At 44.7% G+C, this 25,835-nt stretch overlaps 1 protein-coding gene across 1 annotated transcript in view; it reads right to left on the reverse strand.

Annotated features, from left to right (window-relative positions):
- Positions 1–3,463: 3,463 nt before the first annotated feature.
- Positions 3,464–25,835, reverse strand: part of LOC118671512 (NACHT, LRR and PYD domains-containing protein 1-like) — a 67,854-nt gene continuing 45,482 nt past the window's right edge. Inside the window, exons 9-13 of the mRNA XM_036339773.1 lie at positions 24,483–24,706; positions 12,934–13,193; positions 12,375–12,500; positions 9,469–9,610; positions 3,464–3,925 (exon numbers count right to left, since the gene is read on the reverse strand). Coding sequence (XP_036195666.1) covers positions 3,873–3,925; positions 9,469–9,610; positions 12,375–12,500; positions 12,934–13,193; positions 24,483–24,706 — 805 coding nt within the window. The 3' untranslated portion in view covers positions 3,464–3,872. The remainder of the gene's footprint in view (positions 3,926–9,468; positions 9,611–12,374; positions 12,501–12,933; positions 13,194–24,482; positions 24,707–25,835) is intronic.

The following is a 25,835-nucleotide window of genomic DNA, read 5'->3' on the forward strand; positions in this document are numbered from 1 at the left end:
TGCAACCCGGCCGGTTCCCAGTTCTTCAGCCCCGCTGCCCCCTCCCAGTCTTCTCCTTGGAACTAGATGTGCGCGCAACTAAGCAACAGCCCCGCAGAAACATGAAAAAACACCGAACTGTGTCACCGTGTTCCCCACGCCCCGGCCCTGAGGGCCCTGCCCAGAGTCTGGGAAGGACCTCACATGCGGCGCCCTGCTTCGGAGGTCCGCGCTTTAGCTTTTAATGTTGTTGCTTTTCTTCTCCGTTTGTCACTACCTTTGTCCACCAGTAGGAATGTCGAAGCAGCTGCCAATAATAAAATAAGGGTCTATGTTTGCACCTGAACGTTAGACAAGAGGGCAGTTAGAATCTTGGGGTGCAGTTGGGCCCCGCCTATAATAGGATAATGTCCGCGGACCCATCCACTTTGTGAGGTGGGGGCACGCGCAGGGACCCTGTCATTGTGTGTTTAGGGCGCGCACAGCCGCTAGACTGTTCTGTAAGGGATGAGCCTACCACTGCCCGAGGCCTTCCAAAGAGGCCCGTGAAGATGGTGGACGCCCTGGCCCGAGCTGGGCATTGCCAAGAGGAGGCTGTGCCCGGAGCTGTGCAGACAGGTCTCTGAGCGGGGGATGGGGGGCCTGAGCCCTCAGGGACTTTGCAGGAGTTCAGGGCACAGTGAGCGGCCTTTGTCAGGGTGGTGCCCCTGTTCCCACAGGACTGTGCGTTCTTCCTGCTTTAGGCTTCACTGCAGCCACCACCATCGCTTGGGAGCTGAGCAGAGGCCCATCGCCCAAGGAGCTGTCCTGCCAGGAAGGGACACTTCTCACTGAGTTCTGGAGGGCTGGACCAGAGGCTGCAGACCTCCTGGACACAGGCCCACAGACCTGTAGCTTCGCAGATGGGGGCCCTCCAGACTGTGGCGGGAAACCTTTTTCCGGTGCTGGGAGGAGCCTGGATGATGAAATCCAAGAGCTAAAGTAGCTCAGGTGGAAGGTGGTGTTCCTGTTAGGGGAGGCCTGGGAGGGAGAAGGACTCAGCTCTGCAGAGGGAAGGAAGATTGGTGTGTGTGTGTGTGTGTGTGTGTGTGTGTGTGTGTGTGTAATGATGGGGTGGGGGACAGTGGAGGTGGGGGACAACCTACACAACTTGTAAAAGAGCATTGTCACTTGAGAATTCATTCGTTGCTTATTCAGCAAACATTGCTTCAGTGTCTGCCCTGAGCCTGCTGCTGTGGTAGGCCCTGATGGTGCACTGACACAGGGTGCTGTCAGGGGAAGTAGCGGGAATGTGGTCATTGGTTTTGACTGAGGGAGTGGATATGAGAAGGTCACTTTATTAACTGGGCTGGTGCAATTGTTATCAGATGCACTTGATGCTGCCTAGTTAGAGGCGCAGCCGTGGGCAAACTATGGCCCAAGGGCCACATCCTGCCGTTTGAAATGAATAAAACTTTTATGTAATGATGTTGACTTTGAATTTATATTAGTTCACACAAACACTCCATCCATGCGTTTGTTCCGACCCTCGGTCCAGTTTAAGAACCCATTGTGGCCCTCGAGTCAAAAAGTTTGCCCACCCCTGGGCTAGAGGCTTTGATGATGTTGCCAAGTTTGTATCCAAATGACTTAGTGTGGTGTGGAAATTGTCTTGTGGGGGCCCAAGCAATAAAGCTCTTTTCTCTGTGCACTGACCAGCCCTGAGCTCACTTTTGCTTGCCCCAGGGCTGAAGCTGCCCAGTCAGGGAGGACCCAGTACCTTCTTCCCTTGAGCAAAAGCAGGGATCCCTGCCCGGGTCAGCCTTGCCTTCTCAGGCCTGTTCTGAAGGGGGTGAGGTGTCATGGGAGCAAGGTTACAGGGAAATTGTAGGGGTGCAGAGGGCATGGCTGCTGACACTCAGGCTCTAGATCAGGGGTGGGCAAACTTTTTGACTCGAGGGCCACAATGGGTTCTTAAACTGGACTGGAGGGCCGGAACAAAAGCATGGATGGAGTGTTTGTGTGAACTAATATAAATTCAAAGTAAACATCATTACATAAAAGGGTACGGTCTTTTTTTTCAATAGTTTTATTCATTTCAAACGGCTGGATCCGGCCCCTGGGCCGTAGTTTGCCCACGGCTGCTCTAGATAGTAGGGGCTGGCCCTGCAGGACCTAGAGTCCTTCCTCCTGGCTCTTCTCTGCCTTTTATTGACCCATCACTATCTGGGCTCATTCTTTCCTGCTCCTGCCTCCCTCTTCCAATAGCAGGCCTGCGCAATAGTCTGCCCTTGTCTTCCCATTAAAACTTATGCCTTCCTGTGCTGCCCCTCAGTATTGTCTCACAAGTAAGTACACTATACAGTCTAAATCAGCAGTGGGCAAACTACGGCCCGTGGGCCGGATCCGGCCCGTTTGAAATGAATAAAACTATTGAAAAAAAAAGACCGTACTCTTTTATGTAATGATGTTTACTTTGAATTTATATTAGTTCACACAAACACTCCATCCATGCTTTTGTTCCGGCCCTCCAGTCCAGTTTAAGAACCCATTGTGGCCCTCGCGTCAAAAAGTTTGCCCACCCCTGGTCTAAATCTAACGTCTCCCACATATTTCTCAATCTTAGGCCCTCTGTCTACCCAGTATTCTGCCTTACTGTAATGTAGTAGCATGATACATAAATGTAGGGTCATGATATAAAAAATGTATCATGGTATACAAATATCTACTGGTCCCTAATAATAGGGAGGCAGACTGGGAGCCCGTGTGGCATCACTGAGCATGGATATATAATGCCCAGCAAAGATATTATCAATGCTCCATAACTTTAGGGCAAGAAGGCAACTCAAATGGCAATGTGTTTGTTTGTTTATATATTTATACTCACTGAGGACATGCTTAGAGAGAGAAGGAGGAAGAGAGGGGGAGAGAGAGAGAGAGAGAGAGAGAGAAAGAGAGATAAAAAACATCAATCAGTTGCCTTCTGAACCTGAAACCTAGATATGTGCTCTGACCAGAAATGGAATCAGCAACCTTTTGGTGCACAGGATGACACTCAACCAACTGAGCCACTCCGGCTGGGCGATGGCAATGGGTTTAGACTTGAAGAAACCTAGACCCAAAGCCTAGACAGTCAGAGCCAGGACTCGTAAGCAGGTGTTCAGACTTCAGCTGCCGAGCTTGTCATTAGCTCCCCTAGTCTCCTCCACTGCGTCACTTCTCCCAGAGATCAATAATTAGGTGAGGATGGGTCTCCTTCAGGGCTCGGTAGAGTTGACATTTGCAGGCCCTGTTCCAGGACTTGCTGAAGCTGAACAGCTTCCTCATCTTGTCTTGATTGGTGGGCTCAGCCCGCACCCTCTCATACTGCTCCTCGCTCAGCACCTGCCCATACAGCCTGTCTAGGACTGCATCCACCGATGTCACTCGATCCACCAGCGGTACCCGATGCTGCTCCAAAAAGCGCAGCAAAGTAGGGTCATCTGTGGATGAAAGTCAGGCCAGTGATGAATAAGAAAGGGTTTCCATCAAATCCTCTCCCTCTAATTCCCCAGTCTAACTCTTCACTCCCTTTATCTGCATCCCTGGCTCCTCCCTGATCCCCACACATTTCATGGACCACCGAAAGGTACCTCTGCCCTCCCTCATGTCAACTTCCAGCCTAGCATTCTGCTGAGCTAAGGGTGGGGGTCAGGTTCATGATGGAGTCAATTGAGATTGTTCAGTGGGAGGTGCCAGAGCCATGATGGGCAGGAATAAAAGGGATGGGGGAGAACTCTGCCCTGGGGCACACATCTCTCCAAGGACTGAACCCTTGTGAGGTTTAATGAGTCCCCTTTTTTTCTCTCCTCTCTTCGTGGAGGACCAGGTAGTACACTCCAGAACTGCCATGGCTCCTTTGGCCTCTAACACTGTTACTGACCTGTCAGGGCTTGAGAGACCAGGGGAGCTGCAGGTCTGAGGTCCCCTGGAGGAAAAGAGATATGAATAAGCATCAGTATCAATGATAGTTACTAACACAAATGATAAGCCTTGAAACTCCTACCTACTTTTCTCTTTTGAGATTTATTCTAAGACAAGCTACAGACTAATTCTGATAGAACAAGGATTAAGGGTTGCAAGTGCCCTTAGAGACAATGTTGATGAATCATTTCTTCATGCCTATTGGGAAACTGAGGCCCAATTTTCCCCTTTACACCCCTTTGCACAGGGTTTAATTCTGTCTTGGCCTGAATGGAACTCTGGTGAGAAATAGCTGAGACCTTTGCTAGATATCTTTAACAATGAGATCTTATTCTGAGCATAAATCTACCTCCTTGACCTTTTTTGCACTTTGATTCCCACACTGTTTGTTCTGGTGTCTGATGTCAGAATCAAGAATTAACATCAAGAAAATCTTAGCAATTCAGAGTAATAGGTAAATTTCAATGGAAACAAGCAAACAACAACAACAACAAAAAGGGGATTAAATAATTACTTGCATGTGGAGAGGAAGGGGGAGTCCACAGCAGCCCCTGTGGACACGGCCTGAGGTTTTGAGCTGACCCAAGTTCAGTGTGACCTGACAGTGTGGAAGGGAAGCCAAACACAGGGGAGCTCCAGTTGTGGTGTTGGGAGCAGAGGGTTCACTTGGATGGAGGGAGGAGGGTGTCCCATGTCCTCCATGCTGACTGGACAGTCTTAGAGTCTATCCTGACTCGTCCTCAAATGGGCACATCTACTGAGGAGGCAAAGATGTTAAAATCCAAAATGTAAGAGGAATGATGGAAGAAAATAGAGATGTTTAACTTGCACAGGAGGAGACTTAAGGGAGGCTACGATCTATCTTCACGTACCTGAAGGGCCTTCCCATGGGGGCTGGAAATAAATTCTTTTGTCAGCTCCAAAGAGCAGGATTAAGGAGATCATTTAACATAAAGATAAATTATAACACTGCTACTATTAATAACAAGGGTAGGGGATGTCTAGCCAATGGGCTGTATAAGTCCATGAAATCATTTGGTCTGTCCCTGCCAAGGCATTAGGGGTGAGTTAATTAAATGTTTGACCAAAAATAGCAGGCTATTTTTTAATTTTTGTGCATGTTAATCTTCACCTGAGGATATTTTTCTATTGATTTTTAGAGAGAGTGGAAGGGAGGGGGAGAGACAGAGAGAAACATGGGCCCCGACCATGTCCAGGGATAGAGCCTGCAACTGAGGTCCATATCCTTGACTGGAATCAAATCTAGGACCCTTTAGTCCATGGGCGGATGCTCTACCCACTGAGCCAAACTGGCTAGGGCAGTAGGCTAATTTTTAACTTGATAATTTTATATGGCTCACAAATGATGTTATACATATCCAAATGGCCCTTGCAGAAAAAAGGTTCCCCATCCCTGATTTATAAGGACCACTGCATGAGATATGCATGTACATCAAAGATGTCAAACTCAGAGCCCGCAGGCCACATGCAGCCCCCAACGAATATTTTTGTGGCCCAGCCAATATAACGGTATGTAAGAAACATTTTAATAAAAATTTCGTAACTTAATTTTTACAATATCCTGTTATACATAATTATTAATGACGAACTACAACGTTCGCTAATGACTGATTACATAATCGTGTTGCATTCATTACCCTTACTTGTCTTACCCATAGGTGCACAATTTCTCTCCACTAATACTAGCAGCGAATATTTTAGCAGCTGACTGCCACGTCATTATTCTTGGACTAACTTGTTTGATGTGCACAACAGGAAATATTTTGCTTTCGGAGAACAAGAAAAATAGGTTTGTTTGCATTACACTTATTAATTTGGCAGTTATTCAGTGTCTGGTAAGTTAATGTTCAAGAAAAAATATTAAATTTTATTAATATATTCTATTATTTTATAGTAACAATTTCTCATTTATTTTAGTTCTTAGTATTCAGAAGTCTCGATAGAAATAAATCTACATTTCTTCTTTATTTGGCCCATGTTAGCCTTTGAGTTTGACATGCTTGATGTATATAATTTATTTAATCTTTGCAATAATCCTACAAGTTAGGCCATATGACCCTCTTTTTATAAATGAGGAATCTGACACTCAAAAGGGTGAAGTCATTTTCCCAAGATCACCCAGCAAGTAAGTGCCAGAGTGAGATTCAAAGGAGGTCTGATGCTGGGGCTGGTTAGTCCACACCTGTGATTGCGCCCAAGCCAAGAAGAGTAAAGACCATTATCTTTCTCCTCCCTGGAAAGCCTGTTGTGGCACCTCAGGAGGCAGATTCACTATATATATTTTTTGTTGTTAATCCTCACCTGAGGCTATTTTTCCCATTAATTTCCAGAGAGAGTGGAAGGGAGGGAGGAAAGAGAGAGAGAGAGAGAGAGAGAGAGAGAGAGAGAGAAGAGAGAATGAGAGAGAATCAACAATATGAGAGAAATACATTGATTGGTTGCATCCCACAAGCACCCTGACTAGGGCCAGGGATGGATCCTACAACCCAGGTATCTACCCTTGACAGGGAATTAAACTGCGACCCTTTGGTCCATGGGCTGACACTCTAACTACTGACCTACACTGGCGGGGGCCAGATTCACTAGGCTTTAACATTGAACATGATCTGCTTTTTCCTAGAAGGACTTTTATTTTTAAAACCTGTTTTTATTATTGATTGAAGAGAGAGTAAGGGTGAGAGAGAATTAGAAACATCAATGATGAGAGAGAATCATTGATAGGCTGCCTCCTGCATGTCCCCTACTGGGGATCAAGCCCACAACCTGGGTATGTGTCCTGACTGGGAATCGAACCATGACCTCCTGATTCATGGATTGACCCTTACCCACTGAGCAACACCAGCGGGCCCTAGAAGGACTTTTGAGGGATTTTGCTTCTTGGGCGTGTTGGTGCTGGTTTAAGACACTGAAAAGTTACATTCATTCCTGAAAGTTCATTATTTGATTCCCTCTTGTCTACTTTGAAAATATCTGAGTGATCCAAGTTAGTATATGTGCTGTTGTCATAATGGGCTTAATTCATACAACCATATAACTGTCTATTTCTTATTTTTTCATCTCATATCCAATCAATTATGATAAATTTTGCCAAATGCCTTGTGGGTCAAAATCTGTTAAATCAAGGGCAGTATAGAGACACTGAACAGTGCACGGGAGAGGGAATGGAGCTCAGAGTCAGACCAACTTTACTGATTTTTTTACAGAGTGGAAAGGAGAGGAATAGAGAGTTAGAAACATCGATGAGAGAGAAACATCGATTAGCTGCCTCCTGCACACCCCCTACTGGGGATGTGCCCGCAACCAAGGTACATGCCCTTGACCGGAATCGAACCTGGGACCCTTCAGTCCACAGGCCGACACTCTATCCACTGAGCTAAACCAGTTAGGGCAGACAAACTTTAATTCAAATTCTAGTCACACCAACTGTTATGTACCTAGAAAAAAAAATCGCATAACTTCTCTGGGCTATTTCTTCTCATCAGCAAATTGTGCTCACACACACACACACACACACACACACACACACACACACAGGCAGAATATTTTATTGACTATCTGTTTCCCACCACTGAGCTCTATGGACATGTTTTTTTTTTTTTTTTTTTTAAAATTAAATCTTTATTGTTCAGATTATTACATTTGTTCCTCTTTTTTTTCCCCCCATAACTCCCCTCCTCCCAGTTCCCACCCCACCCTCCACCCTCACTCCCCACCCACTGTCCTCATCCATAGGTGCACGATTTTTGTCCAGTCTCTTCCCGCATCTCCCACACCCCTTTCCCCCCCAAGAATAGTCAGTCCATTCCCTTTCTATGTCCCTGATTCTATTATAATCAACAGTTCATTCTGTTCATCAGATTATTTATTCACTTGATTCTTAGATTCACTTGTTGATAGATGCATATTTGTTGTTCATAATTTGTATCTTTACCTTTTTCTTCCTCTTCCTCTTCTTAAAGGATACCTTTCAGCATTTCATATAATCCTGGTTTGGTGGTGATGAACTCCTTTAGCTTTTCCTTATCTGTGAAGCTCTTTATCTGACCTTCAATTCTGAATGATAGCTTTGCTGGATAAAGTAATCTTGGTTGTAGGTTCTTGGTATTCATCACTTTGAATATTTCTTGCCACTCCCTTCTGGCCTGCAAAGTTTCTGTTGAGAAATCAGCTGACAGTCGTATGGGTATTCCCTTGTAGGTAACTGAGTTTCTTTCTCTTGCTGTTTTTAAGATTCTCTCTTTATCTTTTGCTCTTGGCATTTTAATTATGATGTGTCTTGGTGTGGTCCTCTTTGGATTCCTTTTGTTTGGGGTTCTCCGTGCTTCTTGGACCTGTAAGTCCATTTCTTTCACCAGGTGGGGGAAGTTTTCTGTCATTATTTCTTCAAATAGGTTTTCAATATCTTGCTCTCTCTCTTCTTCTGGCACCCCTATAATTCTGATGTTGGTACGCTTGAAGCTGTCCCAGAGGCTCCTTACACTATCCTCACATTTTTGGATTCTTTTTTCATTTTGCTTTTCTGGTTGGGTGTTTTTTGCTTCCTCGCATTTCAAATCATTGACTTGATTCTTGCGGTCCTCTGGTCTGCTGTCGGGAGTCTGTATATTCGTTATTTCAGTCCGTGTATGCTTAATTTCTAGTTGGTTCCCCAATATAAGATCGAGGGTCTCATTAGTTTTCTTGTAGATCTCATTAAGTTTATCGGCGGCTTCTAAACAGTTCTTGAGAGACCTTAAAAGTGTGGTTCTGAACTCTATATCTTCCATTGACAATTTTGTCCTGTTTCTTTGTCTCCGCATTTTGTTATGCTTCCTTGGTGCACCCCCTAGTGGTCTTTGTTCGCAGTCTTATAGTTAAATCTTGATTGTTGTAGCTAATTCCAGGGAGGGTTTGACCTCCAGGCCAAGTGGCTATGAGAATCAGCTGTGTCAGCAGTGAGAGAACTTCTGTCCTCTAGGGAGGTGCTAATCTAGCCTTTGCCTGAGGCTATCCGGCAAATGCCTCTGTGCAGGGCTTGGGCGGGGCGGGTCGCACAGGATCAACAGGGTGGGCCGGAGAGAGCAGTTATGGCGGCTCTCAGTCCCGTCCCCAGGGGCTCTGCCTCTCTGAGTCCCAGCACCCGCTGCAAAGCTCAGAGAGAAAGCTGCACTCGCTCTGACCGAAGCCAGACAGCCCCGCTTCTCCCGTTTGAGTCTGGGTCCCTAAAGACTCGCCCGGATCTGGAGCTCAGAGTCTGCGACTCCCTCCCGATTGAAAACGCCAACCACGCCCTCCGCCGCCAGCCTGCTCCTCGCACTCCGCACCTCAGAATTTGACTTCAGCACTGTGCCTCCTCTGAGTGTCCGTATGCGTTTCTCTTTCCTCCTAGTTGTAGGACTTCCACTCAGCCAGCGTTCCTGTGGTTCTGGGTGATGTCCTTTCCGTTTTTTGGTTTCACTTTTGAAGTAGTTGTTCAAAGCAGCAAACTCCGGCGTTAACCTATGCCGCCATCTTGGTTCTCTCTATATGGACATGTTTTGACTTTACCTGATTTCACCAAGGCCTTCCATACCACAGTCTCATCAATTTTGCTTTTAATCTGCAGCCGGATCCCCGATCCAAAATGATGAACATAGAACTCAGAGAAGACCTGGGGTTTCGCAGGGCTTCGATAGCAGAGTTCCAGTTCCTGTAGAAAAAGTGGTGATGTTGCACCATTCATCCTGCAAGTGAGGTGTCTTCCCACCTGACACCTTCTTGGTCCTGCTTAGCCCATGGGGATCCTTGAATGATCTCTACTGAAATTAATGCCACCTCAGGCTCTGCTCTCTTCCTCATTTTTCACAAATCCCAACTCAGAAGTAAGAGGACATGGCTGGGTACCCCATGGATGAATCAGGACTCATCTCTAACGTAGTGCTCACACATCTTAAACCAGATCCTTCTCCCTCCATGTTGAAGCAGATCCTTCTTCCTCCACCTCCTCCATCTTGAACCCAAATTCTCATTTCTCCAGCCCAAAGCCTGTCTTCTTCATGGATCCTAAGCTTGACATACTTTTTAAAAAACAGATAGTAGCATAGTAGTTTATTATCATTACCAAGTATTATGTATTTTTAAAAAATATATATTTTTATTGATTTCAGAGAGGAAGGGAGATAAAGAGACAGATAGAAACATCAATGATGAGAGTGAACCATTGATCGGCTGCCTCCTGCACATTGGACCGAGCCCACAACCCAGGCATGTGCCTTTGACCGAAATCTAACCTGGGACCCTTTGTTCCATTTATCCACTGAGACAAACCACTAGGGCTATTATGTATTTTTTTTTAAAATTTGAATTCTTTATTGTTTAAAGTATTACATATGTCTCCTCCCCTGCCCTCCCGCATTAACCTTTCCCTGGCCACTCCCATATCCCAGCTTGACCCACTTTTAATCAACAGAAAATTTATATCCATCCCCTTTTCTAAATCACATTCAAGTCGACTCTTGATTCTCAACTGTCTTCCAAAAATGTTCCCTTCCGTTTCCCCACATGCAGTAAATGGCACTACCACCACTGAATATCCATATTCCATATTAAGGCATCATCTTTAATTCTTAGCTTTCTCTCTCTCTTTTTCTCCTTCTTTTTATTTTTTTAGTTTTCTCTCTTATAAGTCAAGTTCTATGGGCTATACTATACTTGCAACATACACCCTTAACCCATTAATTTATCTTCATCTCAGCTACTTTTTCCCTAATCAAGGCATCTGCAGCTCCTGCAGGTACCATAGCAATGGTCCTTTGATTTGTCTTTTGTTTTCACTCTTGTCTTCTTATCACCCATTCTTACCCAGCAGCCAGAGGCAACTATATGAAACTAAAGCAGGTCTTGTATTACCAAGCAACAACCTCTGAGATCTTATCATTGCACTTAGAACAAAATCCAAACTCCATATCAGGGCAACATAGTTGATGGGCCCTAGGAAACCTCTGTCTCTTGTGTGACCCCACCTAACTTCTCCCTTTGCTACACTCATTAAGCTCTGCCACACTGTCCTATTTGTCATGTGGAGGGATCAAGGGTGCCTGCTCCTCTATCCTCTGGACCTGAAGTGCTCTGTTACAGATATTCACCTCCTAGGGCCATTCTTGTCACTCAGGTCTCAGCTTATATGTCACTGCTCAGCAGCTCCTCCCTGACCACCCAGTATAAAGCAGCTCAAGTCACTCTCTTAAGTGTCATGGTTGTTTTCTTCACAGCACTTCATGGTTCTAGGTCCATTTCTTTAATTATGTTGGTCTCATCCACCAGAAGGTCATCTTCCCAAGGGCAGGGCCTTTCTGTCTTGTTCACTGGACTATCACAAATTAAGACAGCACATGGTTGGCACTGGGTAAATGTGTGGTGAATGAGTGAATCATGTCTCTCATCCCTTGTTAAGATCTTACGCAGCAGGAAAATCTAAGGTAGTTATGGTTGGATTCATGTTTCTCAACTTAAAAGTTATATAATTCTTTCTCCTTACTTCGGAGAATGTAAACCATCCGTCACTGTCACTTTAAAGTGGTCCAAGGACTCATCTCAGAACAGAAGGGGAAAAAAAAAGATTGACCCTGGTTGAACTACAAACTACCATTCTGTTGAAAATATGACCCTAAGCAACAAATCTTGGCAATGGTGAACATTTGGATATCATGGATGAATGTCCAGTGGCCTGACTTCATTCCCTTTGGTGAAAAGGGGAGACTGAGAAAGGATAGAAGACAGCTCCTGATGCCCAGACCTGATGTGACACTCAAAACTAGACCTCATTCTTATTACAAACTAATCTGATGCTGCCATCTCTGCTGTGTTATCCACATACAATCTCACAATAGCTAAACTTTGCCCCATTCCACTTCAAAATGAGCTATTTCAGCAATTAAACCTTCACAATTGTGGTGCTTTTCCTTCTTAGAGAGAAAATGTGTAGAGGTTCCCAATCATAGAATTGCCCTTCCTTCTGACAATACCAGATCTAGACCAAATCTTCATTTCCTTAGATCTTCGCCAAAATTACTCAACTAAGGCCCAAATCCTGAAATAGGTTCTTTCCGCATCTCTTGATGAGGGGGTGCTATGGTTCTCATTGGTGTGTGTTCTCTCACTGCAATGAGTAATAACCCCACTGTGTTCAGCTACAGGTGTGTTCCTGTTGGTTTTGCTTGAAGAGCATCAACACCCTATAGCCCAACACTTCCAGTTCCCCTAAGTCAAACCCACTGTTATCCCTATCCTGAATATGAACCTGCCTCTTACTATCCTCCTTTCTCCCAATCTTTGAAGCATTCCTGCTTACCCAAAATTCCACTCGCTGTCTGCCAAACCCTAAATGGGCCTGCCCCTAGGGAAGCTCTGAAACCTGCCTCACAGCTATTCCCAGCATGACCTCTCAGCAGGGAGGGGATATCTAGACTGCTCACCTCAGGGATTATTTCCAACTTGTCTGAACCAGACACAGTATATTGGAAGCCCATGTGGAGATGTGGCTGCATGGCCGACTTGCGTATTTGAAAAAACTGGAACTTCTTTTCTTCATCATCTATGGCCTAAAGGGAATACAGACACTGATTAAGAAAGAAGAGTTTTTATGTGGTGTTTCCACATATTTATGTGGGTGAAGCGGTTATACCACCCATGAACTCTCCCACCCCAATGACTGCTACACAGAGATCCCCACACTTGGCCAGTGCTGTGTTCAGGGTGTGAATTGGGGCATTGCTAGAGAAGAATTGAGAATGGAGGAGTGGCTCCAGCTCTGGGCAGGGAGCCCTCCCATCCTTCTGACTCCTGGAAAGAACTGCAAAAGGTGTCTAGCAATGGGTAGTGAAGCAGTGAGCCCAGGTGAGGGAGACCTGGGGTACAGGAGACCAGTCCATGTCCCAAACTTAAGCCCAGTTGACCCATCTAGGAAGCTCTCTGAATCCATGTCATGTCTCTGTCAGCCCATCCTGGCCTGCCCTTTCCAGCTATCGGGGCAACCTTTCTAATGGTGCAGTCGCTGGGGATTAAGTAGAGGTGGAAGTTGACTTCCTCGGGTTGGCGGTGATAGTAGAGCAACACATTGGCGATGACACGAATGCTCAGGGCTGTCTGGATCATTCTCAGTAGAACGCCTATGGGGGAGAAGCTAGGGTTCTCCAGGACTATGTAATGTGGCTCCACACTGGCTGGCTTCTCCATGAGTATCCCATCCTCTTTAATGTGGGCCACTTGGAACCAGGATATGTCCACATGTTGCCCTAAAAAGAATAAATTTGAAAGGTGAGCATTTGGTGCCCTCACTGAGTCATGTATGCCTGGGGCAGTGGAGTCCTTAGGCATAGACTCAGCGGCCTATCTGGGGAAGGCAGCATCCTGGGTCTGGGTCTTTTTGGGGTTGTGGGCAATAGGTTTTCCAGAATGGGAACATTGTGAGAAGCCACTCAAGCCAAACCTTTATAATAGCCTAGCTTCTCCATATTTTTCCTCTGGAATTTGGCTGTGTTCTTGGCTTCTCAACATTATTTGGTCAATGTCTTCTTTTCCTTTAATGCTTGTGTCTAATTGTTTCTAAAGTCTATGAGCTGCTGAAACCGGTTTGGCTCAATGGATAGAGCGTTGGCTTGCGGACTGAAAGGTCCCAAGTTCGATTCCGGTCAAGGGCATGTACCTGGGTTGCGGGCACATCCCCAGTGGGAGATGTGCAGGAGGCAGCTGATCGACGTTTCTCTCTCATCCATGTTTCTAACTCTCCATCTCTCTCCCTTCCTCTGTAAAAACTCAATAAAATATATTAAAAAAAAAAAGTATGTGAGCTACTCGATAATCTTTTTTTTCAGTTTTAATTAAATCTTTATTGTTCAGATTATTACATTGTTCCTCTTTTCCCCCCCCATAATTCCCCTCCTCCCAGTTCCCACCCTACCCTCCGCCCTCACTCCCCACCCACTGTCCTCATCCATAGGTGCACGATTTTTGTCCAGTCTCTTCCCGCATCTCCCACACCCCTTTCCCCCCCAAGAATAGTCAGTCCATTCCCTTTCTATGTCCCTGATTCTATTATAATCAACAGTTCATTCTGTTCATCAGATTATTTATTCACTTGATTCTTAGATTCACTTGTTGATAGATGCATATTTGTTGTTCATAATTTGTATCTTTACCTTTTTCTTCCTCTTCCTCTTCTTAAAGGATACCTTTCAGCATTTCATATAATCCTGGTTTGGTGGTGATGAACTCCTTTAGCTTTTCCTTATCTGTGAAGCTCTTTATCTGACCTTCAATTCTGAATGATAGCTTTGCTGGATAAAGTAATCTTGGTTGTAGGTTCTTGGTATTCATCACTTTGAATATTTCTCTCACTCCCTTCTGGCCTGCAAAGTTTCTGATGAGAAATCAGCTGACAGTCATATGGGTATTCCCTTGTAGGTAACTGAGTTTCTTTCTCTTGCTGCTTTTAAGATTCTCTCTTTGTCTTTTGCTCTTGGCATTTTAATTATGATGTGTCTTGGTGTGGTCCTCTTTGGATTCCTTTTTTTTGGGGTTCTCTGCGCTTCTTGGACCTGTAAGTCTATTTCTTTCACCAGGTGGGGGAAGTTTTCTGTCGTTATTTCTTCAAATAGGTTTTCAATATCTTGCTCTCTCTCATCTTCTGGCACCCCTATAATTCTGATGTTGGTACGCTTGAAGCTGTCCCAGAGGCTCCTTACACTATCTTCGTATTTTCGGATTCTTTTTTCATTTTGCTTTTCTGGTTGGGTGTTTTTTGCTTCTTCGCATTTCAAATCTTTGACTTGATTCTTGCGCTCCTCTGGTCTGCTGTTGGGAGTCTGTATAGTATTCTTTATTTCAGTCAGTGTATGCTTAATTTCTAGTTGGTCCTTTATCACAACATCGAGGGTCTCATTAGATTTCTCGAGGATCTCATTAAGTTTATCGGCGGCTTCTAGACAGTTCTTGAGAGACCTTAAAAGTGTGGTTCTGAACTCTAAATCTTCCATTGACAATTTTGTCCTGTTTCTTTGTCTCCATATTTTGTTATGCTTTCTTGGTGCACCCCCTAGTGGTCTTTGTGTGCAGTCTTGTAGTTAAGCCTTGATTGTTGTAGCTAATACTAGGGGGGATTTGACCTCCAGGCCAAGTGGCTGTGAGAATCAGCTGTGTCTGCAGTGAGAGAACTTCTGTCCTCTAGGGATGTGCTAATCTGGCGTTTGCCTGAGGCTATCCGGCAAATGCCTCTGTGCAGGGCTTGGGCGGGGCAGGTGGGTCGCATGGGATCAGCAGGGTGGGCCGGAGGGAGCAGTTATGGCTTCTCTCAGTCCTGTCCCCAGGGGCTCTGCCTCTCCAAGTCCCAGCAACCGCTGCAAACCTCGGAGAGAAAGCTGCACTCGCTCTGACCGAAGCCAGACAGTCCCGCTTCTCCCGTTAGAGTCTGGGTCCCTAAAGACTCGCCTGTATCTGGAGCTCAGAGTCTGCGACTCCCTCCGATTAAAAATGCCAACCGCGCCCTCAGCCACCAGCCCGCTCTGCATGCACTCCGCACCTCAGTATTTGACTTCAGCACTGCGCCTCCTCTGAGTGTCGGTATGCGTTTCTCTTTCCTCCTAGTTGTAGGACTTCCACTCAGCTGCGTTCCTGTCGTTCTGGGTGATGTCAGTTCCGTCTTTTAGTTTCACTTTTGAAGTGGTTGTTCGAGGCAGCAAACTCCGGCGTTAACCTATGCCGCCATCTTGGTTCTCTGATAATATTCTTATACATTCCTTTTCTGTCCAAATCAGCCAGAATTGGTTTCTTTGATTGCAGCCTAAATCTCTGACCAGTGTACCAGGTGTGGACATTGTCAGCACAATAGAGAGCGTAAGGGATGAAGGCTGGTAGTGAGAGATACACTGGCCTAAATGTCAGGAGTCCTGGCTCCATCTGTGTTTCCTGGCAATTGCTGCAATGCAGGCCATTTCTGGGCAGCACAGGGACATCCAGCAAGGCTCACAGGCCCTTGGGCTGCATGGGCACCAATCAGAACATGGCTGACTGATTTAATCCCAAGATCAGCTGTGGAGACTACAGCTAAAGTTTTCTCATTTATTCCTTTGTGTGTGTGTGTGAAAAGTATATCATAGTGGTGTACACCACCTGACAAAATGCAGAAATATTTACATCTGATCTTACCAAGCAGTGCAACTATTATTACCATCTTTCCCTTTTCCATTAGTCTTTCTCTGCAGCAACACCTTTTCATGTTTTCATTTGGGCCATGTAGCCTTGCCTTTCCCAAGCTGGTTTAAATTGCCCCAAGAGCCTGTGGACCTTTCTAATGACTGCAGTACTTGATCCCTCCTAGTGGATGTAGCATCCCTAGTTCACTGCTTCTTGTTGTAGTGTTGAGGTTGCTTTGCCATGATAGATAGTCCTTCAATGCACATGTTTCTGCAGAGAACTTTTCTATTTCCCTTGAGCTATTACCTTGGAATTGTAAGTCCCAAGGGATAAGAAAGTGTGGGAAAGGATGCCAGATTTTGCCAAATTGCTTCTCAAGAGGTGGTGCACTTTGCACTGCCTTGTTTGCACTAATTGGATGATGTCACCTCACCCTCCACAGAACTGGAATGTCCTCACCTGTCAGATGGGGGAACTGAAGCTCCTGGAGGGAAGTGCTTTTTTGAAGGTCATGAGTCAGCTACAGCCCAGGGCTGAGATCCCTGCTCTCAGACCATAGTTCACGGCACTTAAACTCTGTGCCACACTAATTTTGACTGAATTCTGGGTGGTGCTGTGTGTGTATCCAACTTGTCTTTTTGCTAAGGTGATCAGCTGTCCTGGCTTGCCTAGCACTGAGTGGGTTAAGAACTGCATGTAGGACTTCACCAATGAGGGTAAAAAGCAGCCAGTGCCAAATTCCTAAATGAGGGCCCTATTAGTCACTGAGGTCATTGTTTCCAGGACAATAAGAAGCTTCAGCCCAGACCACCAGCGACAGGGTTTCCTGAGGTCTTGGTTTCCTGGCTGGGCTCAGCACAGTGAGCTACAAGGAGACTTTCTGCACTTTGCCTCTTGCTTTTTGTATAGCATCCTAAAGGAATAGTCCTGCCTGGTTAAAGGGTGAGGTCCAGAATTTGGCCTAGAGAACGCTGGTGGACATGGGCTTTGGGTAGACCTGGGGTGAGCATTGATGTAGCTCTGTTCCTGGTGGTAATATACCTGGGTTAGAATCTCAACTCTGGTCAAGTATCTTCACCTCTCTGAGCTTCAATTTCCTTATAGATGTATCAATCAAGATGACAAGAGCATATATGTAGCTGACTTGCATGATATTGGACACAGAATGCTCAGTAACTGTCTACAGTTGTAATTATTAACCATGTCCCAGGACCCCTCAAAGAAAAGTGCCACCATTTGGTGAATTCACTCCTGTGCAGATGTGGCTTTCAGTTTCGAAAGCTTAGGCTAGATTCCTGTATGCTTGAACAGATTCCTCTTCTTTGGGTAAATCCCATTTCCTAAGCTCACCAGAAGGAGGTACAAGACTGACCAAGGCATGGCTAGGGTGTCCTCAGGACAGGGAAGGGCCAAGTCACCCACCCCCAAGATAGTAGTATGATTTGCGAGCTGGGAGCAGGAGCTAAGGCATATCTTGTCCTCTTGGGCCCTGTTGGTACATTCTGATTCCAGGCCCTATTTCCTCCTGGAATACCCTGCTGTAGAGCAGGGAGTGGCTTTGTAGCCCTGAGCATCCCAAGCCAATAACAGACCTGGGCAGAGCTGAATCTATTGACTGTATTGGCCAAGCCCCTAATTCCCTGACAAAGCACTTGGAGACGCCCAGGGCCAAGGTCTCACTTTGAAGAATGGGCAGAATGTTTGTTATGGTGGCATGATTCATCACTCTATAGATGGTCCCAGTTTGTTGTGAGAGCCCAATGCACCTTCTCCTCAACTTTTCACATGTGAATGGGCCTCTACAGAGCCTGACCTATTTCCCATCTCCCTCTGCACCCTTGGGACTGGCCTCTGTTGTTCGTGCCCCCAAGCTCTCCCCCTGATGAGTAGCTTGAATTGTTTACCAAACCTTTGGTCTCAACAAATTAGTCTCTTCTGGGTCTGGTCAGTTCTTTGCTGTTTTAGCTTTCCCATTCTATTTATTTTTCTGTTAGTTTATAAATTCTTCTTACACACACATGCACACACATATATACATATAAATATTATATATTTCAATGTCCATACTTAGAACCTCAGGTAAATCAATGCCTCTACCTAGCAGGGATACTAAATACATTCAACTACTAGAATGGCATTTTAAATCAATATATCAATCTACATAGTCATGCACTGCTGAACTATGGCAATATGCTCTGAGAAAAGAATCTTTTAACAACTTTGTCATTGTGCAAACATGAGAGTGCATGTACACAAACCTAGATGGTATAGAACACTACACACCTAGGCTATATGGAATACCACCATTGTATATGTGGTCTGTCATTGACCTAATCATTGATATGTTGTACATTACTATAAATGAAGCATTATACTTATACCCCCCTTTATTATATAAATAAGCTATACATATAAAAATAAAAATAAAAATGAGACATATATAATACTCTTTGTAATACTTTAAGCAATAAAACAATTTTTTAAAAAGTGCTTTCAACTGATATAAGCTATAACATGAGCTGTTTATTAAATCACTAGAGGCCCGATGCACAAAAATTTGTGCACTCGGTGGGGAGAGGGAGTCCCTCAGCCCGGCCTGTGCCCTCTTGCAGTCTGGGACCCCTCAGGAGATAACGACCTGCTGGCTTAGGTCCGTTCCCGGGTGGCAGAGGGCAGGCCCAATCCCTAGGTGCAGCCCCTGGTTGGGCTCAGAGCAGGGCTGATTGGGGGGTTGGGGCACCGCCCCTTGTCACACTCAAGGCCGGGTTGATGGTGGGTTGCGATGCCACCCCCTGTCATGCACAGAGCAGGGCCCATCAGGGGGGTTGGGGCTCTGTACCCTGTCACGCACAGAGCAGGGCCCATCAGGGGGTTGTAGAGCTCCCCCCTGTCACACACAGAGCAGGGCCCATCAGGGGTGTTGGAGCTCTGTACCCTGTCATGCACAGAGCAGGGCCCATCAGGGGGTTGGAGAGCTCCCCCCTGTCACGCACAGAGCAGGGCAGATCAGGGGGTTGTGGCACCGCCCTCTATCACCCACAGAGCAGGGCCGATCAGGGGGTTGGGGCGCCTTCCCCTGTCACGAACAGAGCAGGGCGTATAGGGAGGTTGTGGCCCTGCCCCCTGTCACACACAGAGCCGCAGGGTGATCAGGGGGTTTGGGCGCTGCCCCCTGTCACACTGATCCCAGTGCCAGGAGGCCTCTCAGCTCCGCTAATCCTGGTGCTGGGAGGCCTCGCAGCTTCGCTGATCCCGGTGCTGGGAGGCATATTACCCTTTTACTATATAGGATAGAGGCCTGGTACACGGGTGGGGGCTGGCTGGTTTGCCCTGAAGGGTGACTTGGATCAGGGTGGAGGTCCCCACTGGGGTGCCTGGCCAGCCTGGATGAGGGGATGATGGCTGTTTGCAGCTGGTCACACACCCTTCAGGGTGGGGGTCCCCACTGGGGTGCCTGGCCAGTCTGGGTGAGGGGCTGAGGGCTGTTTTCAGGCTGGCGGTGACTGAAGCTCCCAACTGCTCCTTTTTTTCTTTTTTATTCTGGGCCAGCTTTAGCTCTGGCTCCAGCTCTGAGGTCTCTGCTGCTGAAAGCAGGTATCTGGTTTGTTTGTGTTCTATAATCGAAACACTGTATCAACTCCAGCTCTGAGATCCCGGTGGGCTGAAAGCAGGTTTCTGGGGTTTTGTTTAGCTTCTATATTTGTAACTTTGTTTCAAACTGCAAGCTCAGGGGCCGGCAAGGCAGGTGGGGAATGTTGGTTTCCTCCATCACTGAAGCAAGCAAGCCTCATGTTAGTTTCAAGCTGCCTGGCTGCCGGCCGCCATCTTGGCTGGCAGTTAATTTGCATATATCGCTGATTCGCCAATGGGAAGGGTAGCGGATGTACGCTAATTACCATGTTTCTCTTTTATTAGCTAGGATTCCATCATAATTCCATCAGTTTCTGTCTGAGTCATGATTTGATATGGAGAATCGCATCAGGTTCTTCTAACTTTCTCACTAAATTGATAGACATTATGTCTGAGGCAACCAGCATTGGCTGGGTGTGCATCTCATGCCCTGGATTGGAAAGCCTGTGCCTCAGCTCTTGCCACCAACACTGCTCCTGCTACCAAATAGGCTCAGACCTTGCTGCCTATCCCTGGGTGATGTGGAGAGATGCAGCCTCAGCCACCGCATCCATGCCTGCACATGCGCACACCCCATCCATGCCTGCACATGCGCACACCCCATTACTTGTTCCTGTGGCCAGTACTGGATTATGTTGTCAGGTCACTTGTGGTCTCAAACAGTGGAGAATTTATCTTTCCTAATCAGTGCTGAGGTATTTCAGCATTTTAACCCAGATGGCAGTTCTAGTGCAACCTTCACCCTCTTGTGAACTAACCTAGATCTTCAGATTCTTTAACATTCAACTTGTTATGGCTATTGGCACTTTGTTCTCTCTCTTTTTAAAATACCCACACATCAGGCATTGTTATTGTTGCTTTGTCTAGTCATTGGTTTGTTAGATTTACCCAGATGTGTCTCAGTATCTTTGCTGATTATTTCATCTTGCACCCCATGCTTTCTATATGTGATCATTTTGCTTGAAGTATATCCTTTAGAATTTCCTTCAGGATGGATTTGTTCGTGGAAAGCTATCTTGATTTTAGTTTGTTTTAAAATGTCTATTTTAGAGGGTTAAAAATGGCGATAGAGTAAGTGGATGCTGCACAGACATGCTCCCAGGAACAAACTGGAATTACAACTAAAATACAACTAAAAACTTGCAGGAGAGAACCCTAATACCTGAGGACCAAAAGTGGAGACTGCATAGAGACTGGTAAAAGAGGCAGAGATGGGAAAGGGCTGGGCAGGCGCCCACAGACAGCAACTAAAGACCCAGAGAAATATCTCAGCTGTGGGGGTTTGCCACTGAGACATCAGAGATCTAATCTCCAAGCTCTCCCCCTCCTCTGCCCCAGCAGAGAGCACCAAAACTGGAAGAGTACCCACATAACATCTGGATGTGAAAAACAGCAGGGTGCTATCTGCCAGGGAGTGACAGCTGAAAATTCAGGCACCCTCTTAAAGGGCCAATGCACAAAATTCCCTGTGAAGTCACCCATCTTCTGCTCCAGCAGAGGGAGGGTGAAATGGACTGGAGCTGTGAGAACAGAAGCCAGTAGTGGGGACTCGGGGGGATAGAGCTCAGAATGCAGACACCCCAAGTTTTCTGGGCTGAATCATTCCCTCACACAGCTGAGGTCATCTTTCTCACATAGATATTTGCCTTGCCTGAGGGGAAGACAGTTTACACATCCTATTGGATAACACCTTGCTCTGAGGCCACTTAAGACATTAAAAATAACAATTAGCCTTCAGACAGAAGCAGCTGCCCCGTGCTGTTGAAAAAACTTCCTGGAAACAAATGAAAATGAACACACAACAACCCCAAATCTCTGGGACACAGCAAAAGCAGTCCTGAGAGGGAAATTCATAGCACTACAGGCATACTTAAACACACACACACACACACACACACACACACACACACAAAACCCCAAACCAAAATAAAACAAAACAAAAAAACAAAAAAGAAGAAAAATCAGCAATAAACTATTTAACCCTACAACTTAAAGTACTAGAACGAGAACAACAAGAAAAACCCAGAGTAAGTAGAAAGAAGAAAATAATAAAGATTAGAGCAGAAATAAATAACACAGAGACTACAAAAACAATACAAAAATCAATGAAACCAAGAACTGGTTCTTTGAAAGTGTAAAAAAAATTAATAAACTGTTAGTGAAGCATGGTAGCAACCATGCTTGGGTAAAAATTTCTGTTTAATATTTTAACCTTGCTGACTTGGCTTCTGTAATTATTTGTTTGCTAAAATAATAGAAAAGTTATTTTGATTTTCTGAACTTATGTAAGTTATCCTATTCAATGGAATACTCCATTGGTTATGGTTTGAATACCCCCATTGATAGTGATCTTATTGGTCTTTCAATACACATTTCTCTTCACCTGGAGACCATGACAGCACAATTACTCTAAGTGGACTCAGTGGCTCCAGATAATCTGTTTCCATTGACTCAGTGGTCCTAGGACCTGACCAGGACAGCACCATTACTCTAAATTGCCTCAGTGGCTCCAGATAATGTGTTTCCATTGACTCAGTGGTCCCAAGACCCGAAACTATAATTAATCTTTGTAACTAACTTACTCAATCTAAGCTTCTGTAACAAACTGCTTTTTGCAAACCAGGTTACTTATTCCAAATCTCGAGATGTAATCAATACCTTTGTGATATTTGCCTATACAAGTCTGATATTTTGGCTAAGAGGGCACTATGAGATTTGGAGAGCATTGCCCCCTAGTAGTCCCGGCTTTGAAATAAATGTGGCTCCTTATTTGACTTCTTGAGGCGTCCTTGTGTGATTCGCGGGGTACATTACAACATTAGCCAGACTCATCAAGAAACCAAGAGAGAGGACCCAAATAAGTAAAATCAGAAACAAAAGTGGAGAAGTAACCACTGACACCACAGAAATACAAAGATTGTAAGAAAATACCATGAACAACTATATGCCAACAAGCTGGACAATGTGGATGAAATAGACAAATTACTAGAAAAATATAATCTTCCAAAACTGAATCAGGAGGAATCAGAAAACCTGAATAGGCCAATAACAACTGATGAAATAGAAGCAATAATCAAAAAACTCCCACCAAACAAAAGTCCAGATCCAGATGGCTTCACAGGGGAGATTTACCAAACATTAAAAGAAGAACTAAGACCTATACTCCTCAGACTGTTTCAGAAAATCCAAGAGAAAGAAACACTTCCAAACTCTTTTTATGAGGCCTGCATTATCCTAATTCCAAAACTCGATAAAGACACTACAAAGAAAGAGAATTACAGGCCAGTATCCCTGATGAATATAGATGCTAAAATCCTCAACAAAATTCTAGCAAATTGCATCTAGTAATAAAGTGAAAAGATCATACAGCATGATCAAGTGGGATCCAGGGATGCAAGACTGGTACAATATTTGCAAATCAATAAACGTGATACATCATATAAACAAATTGAAAGATAAAAATCACGTGATCATATCAATAGACGCAGAGAAAGCATTGGACAGAATCTAACACCCAATTCTTGATTGGCAATTATTTCCTCATTACTGTGAGGATATCATTCTATTGTCTTCTGCCTTTCATTGTTATTGTCGAAAATCAGTTGTCAACCTAATTGTAGCACCTTTCTGGTTAATCTTTCTGGGTGCTGTTAAAAACTGCCTATAGATGTCTGCATTCTGGTGATGCACTTTAATGGGTTGATTGCTGATTTCTCTCTATCCCTCTCTCCTGCTTTGGATTTTTTTCCTTCCTAGAAGGAAATTCTTTCAGCAATTCTAGAAATTTCTTGGTAATTATTTGAATATAACATCCTCTCCATTCTCTCTATAATATTCTCCTGGAATTCTGATTCTATGTATGTTAGACCTTCTCACAGCATCTTCCATGTCACTTATCCTTTTCTTAATTATGCTTTATTATTTTTTCTGTCAATATAGCTTTGTTTCAAACTTGATTAATCATTTTAATGGTTTATTGCTTCTTGCTCATATTTTAAAAATGATTTCTTTAAGCATAAAAAAATACTTATTTTTTTCTGATAATTTAAATGACTAACTTCTTTATAGCCTGATATAACCTGACATTTTTGTTGGTTCTCACGTATGCTGCCTGTTCCCTGTTTCTAAGGTTTTGCTTATAAGCTTATATTTTCAGAATTTTATCTGTGGGAAGTCTTGGGAGGTGTTGGGATAATAACATTACCCTTTATGACTAAATCTCCTTCTGAGATGCTCTACTTTTGTGGCTTGAGTTCTCATATGGAGTCTGGTGACACTGTTTCTTCTCCCTGCCTCTAACAGTAGCAATGGCTTCCCATTTGTTCCTATTCTCCAGGTACCTCAACCTTTCTCATTTGTTCACTTAGCCTTACTTACAGATAGGCTAGTCTTTGAAAAGTCTTCTAAAAAATCTCAAATGAGTACATCATGTTTCCTGCTGAGACCCTGAGTAATATAATCTATGTGAAGAGAACTTAATAAATGATGGCTATTATTGTTATTGAGGAGACCACTTTCTATTGAGGGGAATCTTCAAGTAATTCAGGCAAAAATGATTATGGTGCTTGGGGAGACAATGTTTCAAAAAAAGATATGCCCAGAGCACTGTGGAATGAGAAAGAAAGCTGCTGCCACTTCTATAACTTTCTCTCAGTCTGTCTAAGGAAGTCACAAACTCCCCTCAGGATATTGAAAGCCATTGGAAGCCATTTCAGGCCCATTCTCACCACCATCAACTTCCCCCACACCTCCCTCTCACTCACCTTGGAGGGCTATAAAGTGAGGGAGGTGCACAGCTGCCACAGCTCCTGGTTCAGCCTTGATGTCAAAAAGAGGCCCTGCAACCATCCAGCTGTGCCGTGGGACAATCTGGTCCAGGAACTGGTCCCAAGCACAGAATTCAATCTCAATGGTCACTGGCCCTCTGACCACAAAGTGGAGACCCACGTTGGGCCAGTGGTAGGAACAAGCCACAGGGAAGTGAACTCTGGGGATAGCAGAGAGAGGTAGACATTGAATTAATTACTCTACACAAGTTCACGAACTACCTTCTGGGTGCCTGACCCCATGCAGTGCACTTTGTATCTAGTAGAGTGGCTGCAAGCTCAGATGTCACAGCCAGAGGGATTTAGGTTCAATTCTTGGCCCCTCTTCTCCCTACTGTGGATCCCTGAGCAAGTCATTGAGATTCCTAATCTCAGTTTTCTTATTTTTAAGTAAAAGTAATAACAAAACTATCTCTTAGAGTTGTGAGTAATTAGTGACCTAATGTATGCTGATGGCTTAAACAGAGATCCTCAAACTTTTTAAACAGGGGGCCAGTTCACTGTCCCTCAGACCGTTGGAGGGCCGGACTATAGTTTTAAAAAAAAACTATGAACAAATTCCTATGCACACTGCGGCGGCAAATACACCCAGCGGGCCGGATAAATGTTTTTGGTGGGCCACATGTGGCCCGCGGGCCGTAGATGGAGGACGCCTGGCTTAATACCTGCGTGGGTGTGGTTAGCTGTTTCTATAATGGTGATAATGATGAGAATAATAATGATAGTAATAATAATATTAATAATAATGAAACAGGCAAGTGTTATTGTTTTTAAAGGGCCTAATTTTCAATAATTAATAACAATCTCCATGGTGATATTAATGATAACCATTTGAACTTAAAATAGAACTTACAGAGACTTTCCCCAGGTTCCCTGCTGGCATATAGCGGGTTTCTAGGATGTCAGGTTCTGTGTGTAAGTTGTGAGTAATATTATCACCCAGCTGAGATCATGTCTGTGACAATGAATGGGAATGTGCTATGTAAGAGATCAGAACTAAAATTATAGATATTTATTACTTAAGCCTGGGAACCCTTGGAAGGCATGCCTCCATATTCATCTCATGGCTCCTTGTTACTGGTATGGTACTTTGTACATAGCGGATGTTAATAAAGCAGGAATGTGTAGATGAAAAGAGATTTAAATGAGATTTACGATACATAACAAACCAAATAAAATGAGTGGACTTGGTTTGGATCCTGATTAGAATAAACTTACTGCAAGGACATATTTTGGACAATTGAGCATATTGAATACAGATGGGGTATTAGATGATATGAAAATGACTTA

Source organism: Myotis myotis, unplaced genomic scaffold (assembly GCF_014108235.1).
Source record: "Myotis myotis isolate mMyoMyo1 unplaced genomic scaffold, mMyoMyo1.p scaffold_m19_p_17, whole genome shotgun sequence".
In the NCBI taxonomy this organism is placed as follows: Eukaryota; Metazoa; Chordata; class Mammalia; order Chiroptera; family Vespertilionidae; genus Myotis; species Myotis myotis.